General features: G+C 40.4%; 1 protein-coding gene across 2 annotated transcripts; it reads right to left on the reverse strand.

Moving 5' to 3' along the window:
- Window positions 1–4,260: 4,260 nt before the first annotated feature.
- LOC148842294 (casein kinase 1-like protein 2) lies at window positions 4,261–12,141 on the reverse strand. 2 transcript variants are annotated; one of them, XM_088959086.1, is made up of 15 exons: window positions 11,367–12,000; window positions 11,086–11,258; window positions 10,844–10,960; window positions 9,622–9,691; window positions 9,377–9,525; window positions 9,187–9,282; window positions 9,030–9,100; window positions 7,430–7,491; window positions 7,203–7,266; window positions 7,034–7,118; window positions 6,822–6,948; window positions 6,586–6,665; window positions 6,443–6,506; window positions 5,862–6,004; window positions 4,261–5,106 (listed from the first exon to the last, which is right to left on the reverse strand). In XM_088959086.1, exons 5-15 carry the CDS (start codon window positions 9,467–9,469, stop codon window positions 4,807–4,809), a joined length of 1,185 nt encoding a protein of 394 aa, XP_088815212.1. In that variant the 5' UTR covers window positions 9,470–9,525; window positions 9,622–9,691; window positions 10,844–10,960; window positions 11,086–11,258; window positions 11,367–12,000; the 3' UTR covers window positions 4,261–4,806. The 2 variants fall into 2 exon arrangements, with proteins under 2 accessions (XP_088815212.1, XP_088815211.1); XM_088959085.1 differs by lacking the exon at window positions 10,844–10,960 and having other exon boundaries at window positions 11,218–11,258; window positions 11,367–12,141.
- Between the last annotated feature and the right edge of the window lie 4,931 nt (window positions 12,142–17,072).

Raw genomic sequence — 17,072 nt, forward strand, 5'->3', positions numbered from 1 at the left:
ATATGGGAAATTGGTCCAGTGGGTGTGAGAGGAAGACTCGATTACAATGTGAGAGAAATAGCAGCAACAGTGAAAAAGAGAAAGCAGATGGATTCTTGGTCTGTCGATGATCATGAGAAGCAATGTAAAGAGTAGTGTTTAAACAACTATTCTTGTATAGGTTACGCTTTTGATGACCACCAAGGTTCAAAGTATTGATACGTATCGGCCCGTATTGACCGATACGTATCGTTTCGAGACCCCTCCGATATGCCCTTACAGTGGGTGTATCGGGGGTCTGACTGGTTCAGGGTGTGGAGGAGGCCTAAACCGGCTCCCCTGAACCAGTTGTGAAAAAAAATACTAAAAAGCTGTATCGATTCGCCCGATATGCTGGTATAAGCGTATCGGACGTATTGATATTTTGAACCTTTATGACAACATAAGGTGAATCAATGTCTTAGAGCAAAAATTTGGTCAATCTGCAGAAATTATCTAATGGCAAGATCTGAGACTTGAGGTGGGGGAGGTTTGTCCCGCTGTTCGGTACTTCCAAAAGAGGAAGGAAGTGACTAATGCTGGAGCCCTTATTTGATATTTAAAAAAAATATATTGTATTTTAAAAATTATATTAACAGAGTTATTTTTATTGATATTAAGGGCATAAAGTTGCCGTAATCTAATAGAACCCCTTTATTATTAAATTTATAAGAAAAATTCCAATCTGTAACCAAGTGCCATAATTGGTGCTTAGTGGTGGTACTTGACAAGGTTCAACATATTGATACGTCCGATATGTCGGTATGGGCATATCGAGCGAATCGATACACCCACTGTAGGGGCATATCGGAGGGGTCCTAAAATGGTACGTATTGGCCGATATGGGTCGAAACGTGTTGATACTTTGAACCTTGGTTTCACCATTGTTTTTTCTTTATGTAAGCCTACCTGTTTTATTCAAAGTTCAAAATTTTAATATGTAATGGTCGATACGGTCTGCTATATTCATATCAGGAGCCTCCCAATATGCCCCTACAGAGGGTGTTTTGGGGTCCCAACCGGTGCAGAGGGTGGGTGGACCTTAAACTGACTCCTCTGAACCAGGTTTGAAAAAAAAAACTATCATACTATCCGATCTATTAATATTTTGAACCTTAGTTTTGCTTAACTAAAAATATATCTAGTGACCTCAACAAACAGCTTAAGCTTTTCGTTTTTACAGCTCCTCGAAAAATTCAGTCTTCTAGCTTCGCTTCCAAGTGCATAAGATGGTATTTGATACTGTATTCATTGTTGGATGCAATATTTTAACCTATGAAATTAGGTGCACATTTGTGTAAGATGTTTAAAGACACCTATGCGCCATTTAGTCATTACATATGCAAGAAAGGCAAAAAAGGTGTTTCACCAAAAGTTACTTTCATAAAAACCAAGGTAAATAAAACACAACAACTTTTACTCAAGGTTTTAAAAGGATAAAGATATAGTTGAGATGTAATGTTTCAAAAAAAAGTTTTTAATTATTTTTGTAGAATCTGGCTTAGAGAAGTCGATTTTAAGGTCTGTTCATCGTCTGAATCGATCGAGACCCCAAAGCCCAAAACACCCCTATAGAGATGTATCAGAAAACCCCTTATACGATATGCATGTATTGGCCGATACAGTCCAATATGTATTAAAATTTTGAATCTTGTTAATACAAAAAAAAAGAAAAAAAAAACTCAAGTTTGTTTAAATAAATTTCTAAAAATTCAGGATATATTTCTAAAAATTCAGGATATACCCCTCTTAGGCTCTTACAGATCTGTATGGCTTTTCGTCAATCTCCATCGTTTCCTTCTTAAGTTTAGTTTTCGAGGTTTTAGAGTTTAGTGGGTATTCCGTCTTTAATTTTACGTTCGTCAGATGCGCACTGCCGCACCAGCCATCGTGCACATGCTTTTATCTTTTGCTGGTGCCCTGAAAAGTAGAAATTCCTCACGAAAATTATCTAAAATCTATCATGAATTTTTAGCATTTCTCTTAAATTTACTATAACTTTTTTAAATGTCTAAAATTTATCATATCACTAATTTAAGATTGAATAGACTGTCGGGTGTTCATATATTACCACTTTAATATTTAGACATGAAAAAAGGAAAAACTTCAAAAAATATTTTTAAATATAAAATACATAAAAACATAGAAATTACAAAAATATAAAAAATTATAGAAATTGCAAACAAAATAAAAAATATATTTTCAAATTATAGAAACTAAAAAAAATAAAAAACAAAATCAGAAAATAAAAATTGTAGAAAAAACACCAAAAATTATAGAAAACACAGAAATTGCAAATAAACAACAAAAAAATATAGGAAATTTTTTTGATTGTAGAAAAAAAGACAAAAATTATAAAAAACATTGATAATTATAACAAAACACTAAAAATGCAAAAAAACAAGAAAATTGAAAACTGAAAAAGACCATTTTTCCTCTAATTTGCCATTCAAGGGTAATTTGGTCATGAAAAATGTTACTTATGCTGACATGGACACCTCTGTTAAGAAAAATTAACCGTACACTAACGGAAGGTGAGTTTTAGAAAATAAAAGCTTAATGACAGGATGAGTTTTAGACATTTTGAAAAGTTGTGAATTTAAAAGAATGTTGAAAACTCATGGTGAGTTTTAAACAATTTCCCTTCCTCTTACAGGATGAGTTTTAGACATTTTGAAAAGTTGTGAATTTAAAAGAATGTTGAAAACTCATGGTGAGTTTTAAACAATTTCCCTTCCTCTTATGAGTTTTAGACATTTTTTAAATCGAAGCATGTCGTAGTTCAGCAGTCAACTAACTACTTCACTACTTCTTCCTCTCTTTCGCTGAGTTCTAATTTTATTCTGTTTCTTAACCGGCCAAATCATGATTTATGATTCATGAGCAAGATTTAAAGCTACAGTCAACGACGCAGGAGAAGGAATCCTAGCTGAGAGTGGTTTTAAGTTTTAACCGGGTAGTGGTTGATCGTGTTCAACAGTTTCAGAACTCCGCTTCTCTGTCAAGTGTTTGATTAAAAGCCTAATGGAGCATTCTTCCTATTCAGTGATGCCTGAGGCCTTTTGGTTTCAACCCAAATCCATGAAGGGTTTCAATGAGAAGAGGATTTGCAACAAAGGTTGGCTAGTCTCCTCCCATTATTATCATAATATGTGAGGCTTTCCTGTGTTCAAAAGAATCTGCCCTTTTTCAGATTATGTTAATGGCTGAAAGCCAAATGCTCACGCTCAACATTGTAACACAGTTGCCTCGTTTCCATGTCAGAACCAATCAGTAACACAATTGCCTTCTCTGTGAGTGTGATTGTAGAAGATGTTAACTGCGGTGTTGTGAGCTAGGTTGATGCAGTCTTCAGGATCAGGAGCGTCCGGCACGAAATCCAAAATCCTATGTAACAGTTAATGACCAGGAGAGAGTCCCCTTCAAATCTTAAATATGACAATAATTATTGACGTACAGCTTTCTTGCATAGCCAACCTATGAGCTTCACGTGCTGCCCTGATCATGAGTTGTTAAGTGAGAGTGCACCTCGATATATTCAGAGCGTAAAATCTTGGCTTCTCAGCTAACATGTGAGAGGGGGAGATGGAGTTACTAAGGATCTTGCTGTTTCTATTCTTTCATGGGAATCAAAGTGGTGTAACAATTAGGCTGCATTTGGAAATGATGCAAATAGTATTAATCCTGGTTCAGGGTAAATTTGCACTCTGGTTCACTTTTGCCTGTATTTATCAATATTATATTTATGCATTAGCAAATGACAATATACATTTTTCAATACATATTTACATTGATAATAAGATGTAAAAGTACATCAATAAAAAGAAGTAAATTTACATTCAAGTGGACTTATGATTAAAAAAAAAAAAAACATGCTATATAAGAATTTATGTTTGCATTGCAGCTAAAAATCAATTTGATAAGAAGGAAAATTTGTCAATGCAAAACCAACAACTTTACAATTTATATGAACCATTTTGTACTCACATATTTGCATTCACAGTCATTTACATCGTTCACAAATGCAGCCTTGGGGTTGGTTGGTCAAATGAATCATTGTCAAATTGCTGCTAGTAAGGTAAAGCACCACCTTTGGCGCGTTTCTCATCTTAGTTTACAAGCTAAAATGGCCTATGGGATATCAGTATAGGGCTCAGAACACAACTTTACAGGTTTTCATGCACCTCTCTATCTCTCTCTCTTCATCAACTAAACTATACAGGACATCCATTGATCCAAATATACCTCCATAACAAAGTTTTCATGCCATTACCCTAAAATCGGGTGCAAAACATCTGAGTATTCATGTAAAAAACGCAAGTTGGAAAATGAACCAAAAGAAAAGCAATACAAATGGCAAGATGATGCCACCACAAAGTGTTGAAATATTCCTCCCGTATACATGGCTTAGTATGAAGAATCCCATATATTTCCTTTTCTTTTTTAATACTTGGGGGAGGGGGATACATGTAAAAAAGAGTGAAACCATGGGCTGAGTGGCTGACAAAGTGACAACCCAATCCGTATACTGAGACTCTTACCAAATTGGATCCAGTCGAGTTTAGCTCCTTATGCTTGTATGCTTTTCTATTGCGTAGCAAAGGCCACCAAACTCATAGTCAGCTTATAGGTTCCAATTACTTCCAAATCATGGCTTTCCTCAAACACAACTAAATGGAACGATTGCACTTTAAGCGTGCAACGGTGCAAGTAGTGCAGCAGTTTCCAGTTTACAGGAGAGGGGGAGAGAGCATGGGGAGAGAGAGAGAGAGAGAGAGAGAGAGAAAGCTAATAATGCAACCTCTCATCATTGTCAAAGTGCAGTGACTCGATACCCTTGAGGGTGGTCTCATAGTTCTTTATGTTAGTAGTGTTCCTGCTGGATGACGTACGTTTGGGATCTGAGGAACCGACAGGTGAACTTCTCTGCCCACTTGAAACTTTGCGGAATGCTCCTGGGCTTGCTTCTGTGGTGTGAAGGCGAGAAGGATCAGACTCGCTGCCCAGCACTGCTGCATCCCGGCTGCTAGAAACAGCAGCTCGCCTTGAAGATCCACTGGGCCGCCCCAGAAAAGTAGAACCAGGCAACTGCACAAAAGCATTCAAACATAAAGTTCATTAAAGGTGTTGCACTTGATACAATTTTTTAACTCTCCCGGGGGTTGCATTTGCATTGGAGCAAAACACTGGTACAAAACTAACGACACATTTTCCAAGCTCCATATCTGAGAACCAAAAAGATCATATGACCCAAAACTACAATCTTTACAGCTTGCTTACTTTTCTTGGAATTTTTTTCAGAATGACCAAGAGAATATAGAAGAGAAGATTGCCAACACTCTGGCTTTCATTTCTTTTCTAAAGTCAAACTAATTGGGATCCATCAAATAAGTCAATCTTCCATGGTTTATCCTCAGTCGATTGACCTATTATTAGATTTACCTCAAGTTAAGCATATGGAAATTGGATGCCTTGAGCTCTAGAATCTAAATATATTTAAGCCATCATCTAAAAGAGCAAACATGAATAACAAGGACAACATAATTCCTTAAAAATAGGAAAGGGAGATAAGCACTACAGAATATGATTGTGAGATGATGAGTCCAAGTTACTTGACACAAAAAACGTAGGGTACTAAATGAAATCCAACTCATGGTTCTAAGAGTAGCAAATCACAATGGAGAAAAAATAGTACTTTCTCCCATATATGTAAACAAAAGAACAAGGAAAACAAAGACCCAACTGCAACAAGATAATATGGTGTTCCTTGATATGCCCTTATGAATCATGGAGCCTGTTCATCCTTGAATCCTACAACCATAGACATGACTAAAGCAACTCACCATGGCATCTTTGGTCACTGATGAATCATTTGCAACTGGGCCCTTCTGCTTAGATAAGGTTCCAGCATTTATAGCAGGTCCCGGGACTCTCCTACGGGAAAGATCCATTGTAGACCACCCAGCTGGTCTTCCTTCCTCACCACCTGAGACAATGTTATAGAAGCAGTCAGATAATGCCCTTTATGTATATAGAAGCAGTCAGATAATGCCCTTATGTATATAAAGTTATAGGCATCCTTTATTTCTGATGATCCTTTTTTATTTGTGTACGTGTGAGAGTGTGGGAGGGAGCTGCCAATTGTAAAATAAGGTCATCAAAAGAGCAGAACATGGACATATAAAAAGTTTTACGTAGGCACCGTTAACAGAAAAAAAAAAGAAAGAAATAGAACATGATCAAAACAGGCATTGGGAAATAACCGTGAACGGATGGTTCTAAGCAACGAAATCTGCCATGTCAAGATAATAAATGGATACAAAAGGATGAAGTTACTCTCTACTTCCCATAATCAGATAAAAACAAACAAAAATGAACACAAAATAAATGAAAAGAAAAAGAAAAAACAGTGCTGGAAAGCCACCTGATTGTCTGTCAGCATTTGCAATTGCGGGGGGCATCCCTGAGCTAGTTCCAGCACCAGGACCCTATAAGACAATGCATTATTTAGATGAGCAAATAGTTTGTGGACAAAGAAAGGGAAAATAATGCTACAGAATCACTTGCAATAGCACGAGAAGGAGTGGCAATTTGTGATTGTTGATACTTCAAAATGGTCCAGTCAAACACATAATCAAACTGAAAACCTACAAGAAAAAGAAATAATGGCACAATCAGATGGTATGAAACTCAAACTTGATGTTGCTAAAAGAGTTTCCTTCAATCTGAGCCCTAGCATCACTCTCCTAGTTTTTTTCTAATTCACTTAAAGTAATAGAACACAAGGAATAAGAAAACTTTACCTTCACGAATAAAAAGATCACGAAATATTCTCTTGAGGTAGGGATAGTCTGGCTTGTCATCAAATCGTAGTGAACGACAGTAATGGAAGTAAGATGCAAATTCTGTAGGATAACCCCGGCATAGAGCCTGAAAAGCAGCAATGGTCTTTCTAGTCATAACTTCATTATACTGAAGAAGCAGAATAGGGATCTTACAGTAGAGAGAAATTCACCTCAATAGAAGTGGAAACCTTCTTTTCACTAATCTTTTCGTATTTTTGTTTCTTGGTTCCTGCCTTGAGTCCCTGCCAAGGAAGACTAAAAAACAGGGCACACACAACTAAATAAATTATTTAACAGAGAAATCCAAACCTTATATCGAAAGGGGCAGGAAAATCGTACCTTCCTCTTAGGAAATACATAAGAACATATCCAAGAGATTCTAAATCATCCCTGCGACTTTGTTCTATGCAATCCAAGGACAACATGATCAAAGAAAGAAACTAATCAAGATTTCTCTGAAATTGACATAATTTCAACTATTCATTAATACAAAACATGCTTGATGGACTAATGTTTGATAGAAAGCTCAAAGTCATAAATGCATGCCAAAAATGTACAGCACATACCAATACCAAGGTGAGTGTTCATGCTTGCATATCTTGCAGTTCCCGTTAAGTTTTTATTTTCTCTGCAAGGTTTATGATGGCATCAAGAGAATGTATGAGCTTAAAATTATTTGCTATGTTTTTCACATTTTAACTACAAACAGAGTAACGTAAGAACTTAAAATGAGATGCAGGCTAGTTGTTTTGAAAAAATAAAAGCAGGGTAAAAACCGTAAAATAGGTCATTACCCAATGTTGGTCTCGGCTATCTAGGGTTTTGGGAGGGGTAGACTGAATATGCTATTAGCCTTTATGTACAATATTTTGGTGCTAAATAATAAGATGTTCAACAGTACTGGACATTTCCATAGAAAAAAGAGTAACCACTAAGAAGGGGCTAAGGAGGCAAATCTGTTAAAACCTATTTGCTCTTGGAAAAAATTGCAAAAAAAATTCAGCATATTATACATGCAAAAATGTATGTAAAATATATAATATACATGCACAAACCCAAAGTAAAAATATTCTTGAATTCTACAAACTAGTGTAAGGGAACATGACCACATGGTATGCTCATGTGCAAGTAAAGGGTAAAAATATAAGTTAATATTATGTTATCAAATTTGACTTTTATGACCTGCACTATAATCAAGGCAAGTATCCACTTCATACATTATAGATGTGCATTTCAAAATAAAAATTTCATACTTTTCCCCATCTTTTAGGGGTGCTTACACTCTAGTTAGCTTTTATCCATGATTAATAGGCCTGGCAATGTCCGTATATCAAATTATTCAGGTGCTAATCCAATTAGACCTCCCACTTCAGAGTTCAGAAAGATCTATGTTTAGAGACTAGTTGTGTTCTAAAAACATAGCAATTCCCTAAAATGAGTTCGGGATTTGAGTCACCACACATAAAGGTGAAAACTGGACTAATCAGTTGTTTGATTCTCTTTCTAATATTAGTAGAAAGTTGCTCAGTCCTTAACAACCTGTATATTCAAATTCAGTTCTGAAGCATGACCCTAAGGGCTATATTGTTTAAAGAAAATGTAACATAGTAAAATAATATAAGGGGTCAAAATCTAACCACAAAATATTTTTAACAATGGAACATCCACAATGGATGGAGTGAGCAATGAAACAATAAGCTTCACATTGATACATCTAAAAGGGAAAAATAAGTTCTAAGATATCTTAAGAAACATGTAGATTTTTTTCCCTTTTCTGATGAATAGAAAATGCTAGGAAAATGAATTTCAATGGAAATACTTCAAAATTAAAAAGCAATGCAATAGCCCAATAGAAGAACCCAATAACCTCAACCGCATAAAGTATAGATTGTAAAAAGCACTATATATCCAATAAGTATTGATATAATTCATGCTAATACATATGAATTAGGGGTGCAACTTGGGTGGGCTTAGGTTGATCATTTGTTAAAATTTCAGGGGGCCTGGACCAAGGGCCCAGGTCCAAATTAGTTTAAATTCTTCAAATCAAGTGCCTGACTTGCACTGCTAATACAAATCATCCAAAACAGGCTTGCCAAAATATCAAACTCTTGAAACATAAGTACATAACAGGTTTATCCATTAAATAATAGTTAAGCTACACACCTATAAGGAATGTGCTGGTGGGTTGATGTATCTCTATACTTCTTAGCCAGACCAAAGTCAATGATGTAGACCTATATGGAATTGAACAGCACATAGTACATTAGAAATAAAGACCCATTAGATTCTTGATAACAAAAACACCAAAAAAATGCAAAACCTGATTTGCACGCCTTCCCAAGCCCATTAGAAAATTGTCTGGCTTGATATCTCGATGCAGAAATGATTTTGAATGAACAAATTCAACTCGATTGATCTGAAGTGAATCATATGCATCAGGCTTGCCAGACACTGGAGAAACTGAAGACACATCATGTGCTGGAAAGTGAGCAAATATATATGAAACCTACCATCTGATCAGCAAGCATAAGAACAGACTTCAAGGAGAGCTTTCTACTGCAAAAGTTGAACAGATCTTCCAGACTAGGTCCAAGTAAATCCATTACAAGAACATTATAGTCTCCTTCAACACCAAACCATCTCACATTTGGAATTCCAGCTGCCAAATATGAAAAATTGCAAACAGAAATAGTTTGTTTAGACAGCCATCTCCAACGGCCATTAAAAAATTATAACAAATGAATATTTTTATTACTTCCTCCCTGGAGAATTCTGTACAACTTTGATTCATATAGTAATTGTGGATGCTTTGTTTTGACATTTTCCTGAGGAGAAGTCAAGAAACTAAATCAGTATATTGTGCTTGTAGTCAGCAGCAGTGCTTATGATCAAGGATTGGTAAAAAAATTACTGAAAGCATATTCGCAGTTGAGACAGTCAATTTTATTTTTGCTCTGTAGTCTGCAAATATTACCTTGTACTATATTTGATCATCACAGTTGCATATTTCTAGATAGTGCAACTTCGAAAATTATTACATAAGAAACAAAGTTGAGTTGAGTGGCTTGTTAAACTAACAAGGATGACCTAATGATTTATAGAAACATTGCCCTCAAGTAAAGGTCAATAAATTCACAGGATGACCTAATGACCTAATGATTTATGCTGTGCAGCAGAATAAGTTCACAGGACTATGCACTTATTATACCAGACCTATCATTAGCTTTAACTTTTAACCATTTAATGCACATAGAGGAAGTGAGAAAACCATTGAAATGACCCAACTAGTTAGCACTCCAGGCAGTACACTTAAATATTATGAACTCCACCGGAACCTAATTTTCCATAGAACTTTGTTTGGCACATGACAATATTTTGAGGAAAAATTATGCTAAGAGCACTATGCAAACAGAGTCACTTATGAAAGAGCTCCATGCAATTTGATCTGCTTGACTTGGGTTTGGCGTCAGGATGGCCTAGCTCACAAGACACAGGCGGGTATGGATGTCATGAGGATTGAAAATGATTCCTGGACGAACCATGGACTCTGTATTGGTTTGATCCTGATGCTGTTACACAGTATCATTCTCTTCCCATTTCACCCACTATGCACATTCCAAGGAACCAGAGCTTTCAATGCATCTTCCTGATATTCTATGTTTGTATTCCAACCAAAGCCCCTAGAGCTTGCCAAAGCACAACCTGATGCATAATTGCATATTGCTATGTGCTCCTCTAAAAGTTTCTCAGACCACTATATCATGCTTTAATCATTTATGCCTACAAACATTTTTTTCTTAGGCCCACGTGCTTATTGCAAGATCTGCAGCTCGAAAATTATAGGGGAAGCATGCGCCTACAAAACCCAGAATAAAATTTCTGGAAAACTAGACAAGTTCTCTCTTTGCTAAATTAGGCAAATTATGTCTTAATAAATTAACCGTTTCTATGTTATAACAGTACTAAATGGGACATACTTGTCAACCATAAGTTCAATTTGCCCGATGTTCATTTTATTGCCCACTTGCATAGTCAAGCATGTCTGACACATTCACAGAGAACATTCCACGTAAAGATATAACTGATGCGTGCAGCTGTTTGAGATGAATAAAGACGGAAGAACAGAATGACGAATAAAATTTATTACCAGAACAAAAACAAACTGACGCGAGGAAAAGATATTCAAAATAACTCAGAATTAAGACGCCTGGCATCTAACCTGAAGCATCAAATGCACCCATCCCCACCTACCCACACATACAGGAAAATAGAACACCGAAACCGGCTCTTCTTTCACCTGGTGCAGGGAGAAAGTTGGTATTTTTTAAGTCAACGTGGTAAAGCTACTTACAAGCTTAATGGCAACCTCTTCGTTTGTCTGAATATTGGTACCTGAACCAAAAAAATAAAAAATAAAAAAAAAAACACGGAGGAATCACAGCTGACAAAACAAGAAAAAAACATGAAACAAAAAAAAATAAGCATCATAAATAAACTAACCAAGATAGATCTCCCCAAACGAGCCGCTACCGATCTTACGACCCAGTCGGAACTTGTTCCCCACGCGAGGCTCCATCAACGAAATTCAAACTCCCAAGCAGAGTCGAAACCTTAACTCCCGAATCCCGATAGAATAACACAAAGAAAATCAAAGCCACTCAAACCCTGTCAACCGCTTCATCCTCTCCAATTCTCCGAATCGAACAACAAACGAACGCCGAAACCAGTAGGCCAATCTAAGGCCCATGGCAATCGGCCCGAGAAGAAACGCAGAACGACTTTTGTTGCTAAATCAACGAAACATAAACAGACGACTACAAGACCGTTTGACCAAAATAGAAAAAAATGACTAAAAGAGAAGGCAGAGAGATTGATGAAGGGTGCGATCAGGAAGGAGATCTAGGGTTTTCCTTTGGGGCTTATTGTAACGGAGGTTTTGGTTGCAGAAAAGCAAAGGAGAGAGAAGGAAGAAGTAAGGAAAGGAGGAGAGAGAGAAGAGGAAGAGTCATGATATCACCCCTATTCACGCTTCGATCCAATCGAAGCGGACTTTGAAAGAACATGACATAGGGTTTTTTCTTTTTTTTCTTCTTTTCCTTCATCCCTTTCATAATCTACTGCCCTAATAATGACTAATGAGTGACTAATCTAAAATAAATTAATTATAAAATTAATAATCAATTAAATAATAATTTCTCTTTCTCTGCTTCCTCCTTCACGCCATCCGTCAAGCCCAAGCCACTCAGCCATCTCCCACTCGGCTTTCTGGATTTCTGGTTCGAGCGAGAAACGTAACGTAAAATACAGCGAGGAATTGGCACCCGGGTCCGGGTGCAGTGCCAGTGGACCAGTGGTGTGTGAAATCGACAGAGTTGGGCTGGGCCCGGAGATTAGAACTGCAATAATGGGCCAATGACCCATTTTTAGTGCTGCGTGGTCCAGTCAATCGTATTCTCTCTATTGAAGGTGGATGGTACTTTACTACTTTGGAACTTGTCCAGTGATGAGACCATCCGTTTCGTGTCAGTCAACACGATTGATACAGTGCGTGGCTGGCGAACCACGAGCGAGAAAAGCTGATGATTCTTTCTTGGCTGGACATTGATTCCAACCGTGAGATCTTTCTTGTCTCTGGATATTGATAACTCTGATCGATGATCAATTTGGTAAGAAGAATCTTAACCGTCCAATAGACGGCAATAAAAAACTGTCTGTAAACATGTGGTTGTTTTGACTTTTTAATGTTAGAAGAAGATTAGGGAAAATATATATATATATATCAAAGCATTGGATGGGCCGGAAATTGTGGGCATGGACCCGCTAAATACATCTAAAAAAATTTGGACATCCCCACATCGTGGCTGAATCGAGTTTTCCTTCCGTTTTTTTTTTTTTATAAACTATTCTACTGTTTGCAAATTCAAACAAAGCTGAACTTAAAAGGTTAGTGATGGTGCGCAATTCTTGCCTTTGGCTGGAGCAGAAGGTGTAAACTGGGAAGAAAGCAATTATTTTTGGGGAAGGACCCGGTGAGAGTGCTCCGAAGCTCAAGTTAGTATCCTCAAAGGTAAGATAATAAACCAGATGGCGCAAAGTTCACATACCTCCTTCTTGGGGGAAGAGATCCTTTTATAACCACTTTGCGCACTCACTCCCAAGCTCCTGTCAGGTCGGGTATCATTACCTCTGCACTTCTGCCAGTTCGGGTGTCATCACCTCTGCTAGGGCAGACAACTGCCACTGCTCTCTTCGTCGGAGCCGTCTCTATGACTGGAGGTGGAGGTGGCGGTGGCAAGTGGCCGTTGAAGTGCGGCTGTTAAGCGTCAGGTCCTAAGTCAGTCAGGTGCACCGCCTCAGGATACGGACTCCTTTGGTGTCAGGTATGGTTGTTCAATTCGGCGGCCTAGAGCCAAAGTGCTGGAGTGGTGTGCGAGGTGAAGTCTTGAGTTCAGGTAGAGGTGTGGCCTGAACTGCCCTAGGGCGGGCCAGTTCGGGTTGTTGCCCCTTGTGCTCCTCGTAAGGCTCGGGGTCAAAGGGGGAGTTCGGGCCCCTTTTGGGGAGCTCGGACTACTGGTTCCTCCTATCGGGGTTCGCGCCTCGAGCGTACTGTCGTGCCGAGCTGTTGCTTCTACCACGTGTTGGGTGGTCAAGAGGTCGAGCCAAATCTTCCTTCATCAATTGCCCCCCAATCCTCGCGCTAAGGGGCTTGCCCTGGCGCGGGGAGTTTGCGAGGTGGCGGGTGGATTTGACCCGTACTTCGAACTAGTTTACTGATAGCACGAAGTGTGCATTCGTCAGGAGATCTCTGGGTTTCTCAAGCACCAAAAAAGTCAGGGAATGCGCCAGTTCGTCTTTTAATGCTAAGAGACGTGACAATGCACATTTATTTCAAAATTTAAAAAACGCGCGACTGGGAAACGTGCCAGCGGGCGTTATTTCAAATTTGAAAAATGTGCCGCTGCTACCTTTAATGTGGGGAGACGTGCGTCGACGTTGCTTCAGTTTTGAAAGACGTGCGACCAGTCACGTCTCGGTCTTAGGAGGCATGCGGTCAGCTTGATCGTGGGCCGTTGGATTTGCTTCGATCAGAACCGTCGGTTTTCGGTCACAGTGGGTATAAATGGTGGGGAACCCCAGTCGCTTTCCATTGCCAGTCTCCTACGTTTGCTTCTTGAGCTCGCATCCAAGTTCCAGCTCGTGTCCAAGTCTTTTTAGCTCGCATCAACCTTCCGTAGTCCGTTTGCTTTTTCCGGGTGAGTCGGTGCTTTCTCCCTGGTATTCTTTTCTTCCCGATGTCTAGCTTGGATAGCTCAAACAGTTCTTCGAGGGGGTCAGATGCAAGTCTACGAACCGAGCTGCAACCCCCGACAGCCTTAGTGAACCCGAGGTAGAGCTCGAGGAAGAGTTCAAACCCGTAGGCCGAGTCGCCTCGGGTAGTTTGGCATCCTCCTCCCGTCGAGGTCGAACATTGGACAAGTTTGGGCCCTCAACCATGATGCCTGAGGGGCTTTACTCCCTTATCACCCAGTTTAACTTGCCTAGGGAGTACACTTACTTTATACTCTCGGGCGACTTCCCTTGGGAACAAAGTCCTGGCGAGATTGTGATATTCCGGGAGCAGCTCACCGCTGGGTTGCGTCTACCATTCCACCCCCTCATCGTCGAGGTTATGAACCACTTCGGCATTACCGTTGGTCAGCTCCACCCAAATTCTATCCAAAATTTGGTTGGGACTATCTCCCTCTTCTGCGAACAAATTTTGCCTTTAGACCTTGAGATCTTTTCCTCCATTTTGATGCTTAAGAAGCAAGCGGGTCCCCTTCCCGGGCATAGGCGGGTGTACTACCTGTCTCCTCACCCGAGTTTCAAGCTTTTACACGATCTTCCCAACAAGGTCCCAGCATGGAAACGAGACTACTTCGGGGTGCTAAGTGCAATGGGGTGGCCGTTCCAAACTGGGTGGGGGATGGCTGCCCTCGATGCCGGTGTTACGTTAGATAGGGAGACGGCGAAAGGGCCTTCGGGAATGGGCCCGGCTTGGGCTAAAATGCCACCATTATCTGACTAAGGCCAAGCTCATCCAGGCCGGCCTGAGTTCGGGTAGGTTCCTTGCTCAGAGGATTGCCTTTTGTTTTGCTTTCTGTTCTTTTGTTTTTTCTGATGCCGAGCTCTGTGTGCAGGTGCGATGGACGCAGAGAAGACTCGTGGTGGGAACTTGTTTCATGCCATGAAGAGGAGGAAGCGAGTTGCCAAACGGACTCGTGCCGAACTGCCCCATGATGCGGAGCCCGAGGTGCCAGGCTACCCGCCAGCAGATCCGCCCAAGGAGCTCGAGATGGCCCCTCCCGTACAAGAAGTGGCAGGGGCCCCTTATGCCGAGGCTGCTTATATGGGGGCTCCTTACACGAGACCGCTTATATGCGAGCTGGGCCTTCAGGCTCGGGAGGCCAAGGCGAGTTCAGGAGCGTGTTGTCGTCGAACCACGCTCTTCAAAAAAGTAGGGAGGCCATTTACCCCGAGGAGGTCGCAGCTTGGACTGAGCTTCCTTTGAACCATATAGTCGGGCGTGCTACCTCTCATGCCATGGTGGTAAGTCAACGACTTCTTGTTGGGCTCCTTGCCATTACCTTTCTCGTTGTTGCTCATTCTTGTTATTTTTCCTTTTGGTAGGTGAACTCCTCCATTCATGTCTTAGCGATTCAAGCGGATAGGATCTCAAGGCGGGCATGAGTTGCTGAGGAGGCTTTCTGCTTTGCCGAAGTGGCTTCTCGTGCTGCATAGGCCAGGCTGGCGAGGTCTCAGAGAGACACCGAGGCTGAGGCTGGACTTGCAGCACCTGGTTGAATACCTTCAAGAGGATATTAGGGAGAAAGCAGAGATTTTTTCTCAAGGCATCGAGGATGCCAAGAAGAAGGTCGTTGAAGACTATATCGCCTCGCCGTGCTTTGATGACCTGATGATGGGCTCGTACAGAAGGGGTTTTAAACTGAGCCGGTGGATGATCAGGAACACGTACCCCGAGCTCGACATCAGTGCCATAACTACTTCGTGCATTACTCAAGAGATGGCCAATGTGGCTGATGGTGAACCAAATTCCGAGGATGAGGCAGGACCCTCGGGTATCGTCGATGTGCCTTCCAAAGGTGAGGATTGAGATTGTCGGACTATTTGGGACGTAAACAGAGTGTTTTGTAATGTAAATAGAGTGTTTTTTTTTTCGGAATGTAAATTGAGTGTTTTGTAATGAAACGTTCTTTTGACTAAGTTGTTGTCACCCTCTTTTTCCCGAACTGACTATATTACTGAACTGACCATATGCTTTTGATAATGAGATGTCGAGGTCCTTGTTAGCTCGTTATCGTTTTGCCTTTGCATGTCCATGAAGAGGTGACAAAATCTTATGGTGCCGAGGTCCTTGTTAGCTCGTCATTCTAACCCTCAGGCTCTGATAGCGACTCCTAGTCCACTTCACTTAGTAATGTATAGGTAGTATCGTCTTAAGTTAGCGACGTTCCATGCTCGGGGTACTTGTTTTCCCTCTAATGTTTTGAGCTCGTATGCTCCCTCGGTCGCCCTCTTTACTAGGTAGGGGGGCCCTTCCCAATTCGGTCCAAGTTTGCCCATGCCAGGCTCGGGTGCCATGATCTTACGGAGAACCAGGTCACCGACACGGAAGTTTCACTTTTTTACTCTGGCAATGTAGTACCGTGCTACTCTTTGCTGGTAAGCTGCAGTTCGGATGTACGCGAGGTCTCTTACCTCGTCCAATAGGTCAAGGTTGGTACGTAGCTCATCTCCATTTGTCTGATCGTCATATGCTTCTAGTTGCAGTGTAGGTACTTCGATCTTCGTCGGGATTACCGCTTCAGCGTTGTAGGTGAGGTTAAAGGGGGTCACTCCCATGGTAGTTTTTTCCATAGTTCGGTGAGCCCATAGAACACTTGGTAGCTCGTCCGCCCACAACCCTTTAGCTCGGTCTAGTCTCGCTTTTAGTTCGCGGAGGATAGCTCTATTCATCACTTTTGTTTGATTGTTTGTCGGCGGGTGCGCGACCGATGTGAAGTTCTGCCGAATCCCCATATCTTGGCACCATTCCTAAAACTTGATGTCCTCGAACTGATTGCCATTGTCAGAGATCAGTACTCGAGGTAACCCGAAGTGACATACTATGTTCTTTCAAAGGAAGTTTTGTATGTTTCGAACTGT

This window comes from Nelumbo lutea, chromosome 8, assembly GCF_056320005.1.
Source record: "Nelumbo lutea isolate HS-2025 chromosome 8, American lotus-T2T, whole genome shotgun sequence".
NCBI lineage: Eukaryota > Viridiplantae > Streptophyta > Magnoliopsida > Proteales > Nelumbonaceae > Nelumbo > Nelumbo lutea.

Coding starts and splice junctions, on each gene's coding strand:
- LOC148842294 (XM_088959085.1), bottom strand. CDS start 11,442: ATGGAGCCTCGCGTGGGGAACAAGTTCCGACTGGGTCGTAAGATCGGT. Junction 9,692..11,217: donor AAGAGGTTGCCATTAAGCTT/GTAAGTAGCTTT, acceptor ACTTCTCCTCAG/GAAAATGTCAAAACAAAGCA. Junction 5,107..5,861: donor CAGTGACCAAAGATGCCATG/GTGAGTTGCTTT, acceptor GCTTTTGTGCAG/TTGCCTGGTTCTACTTTTCT.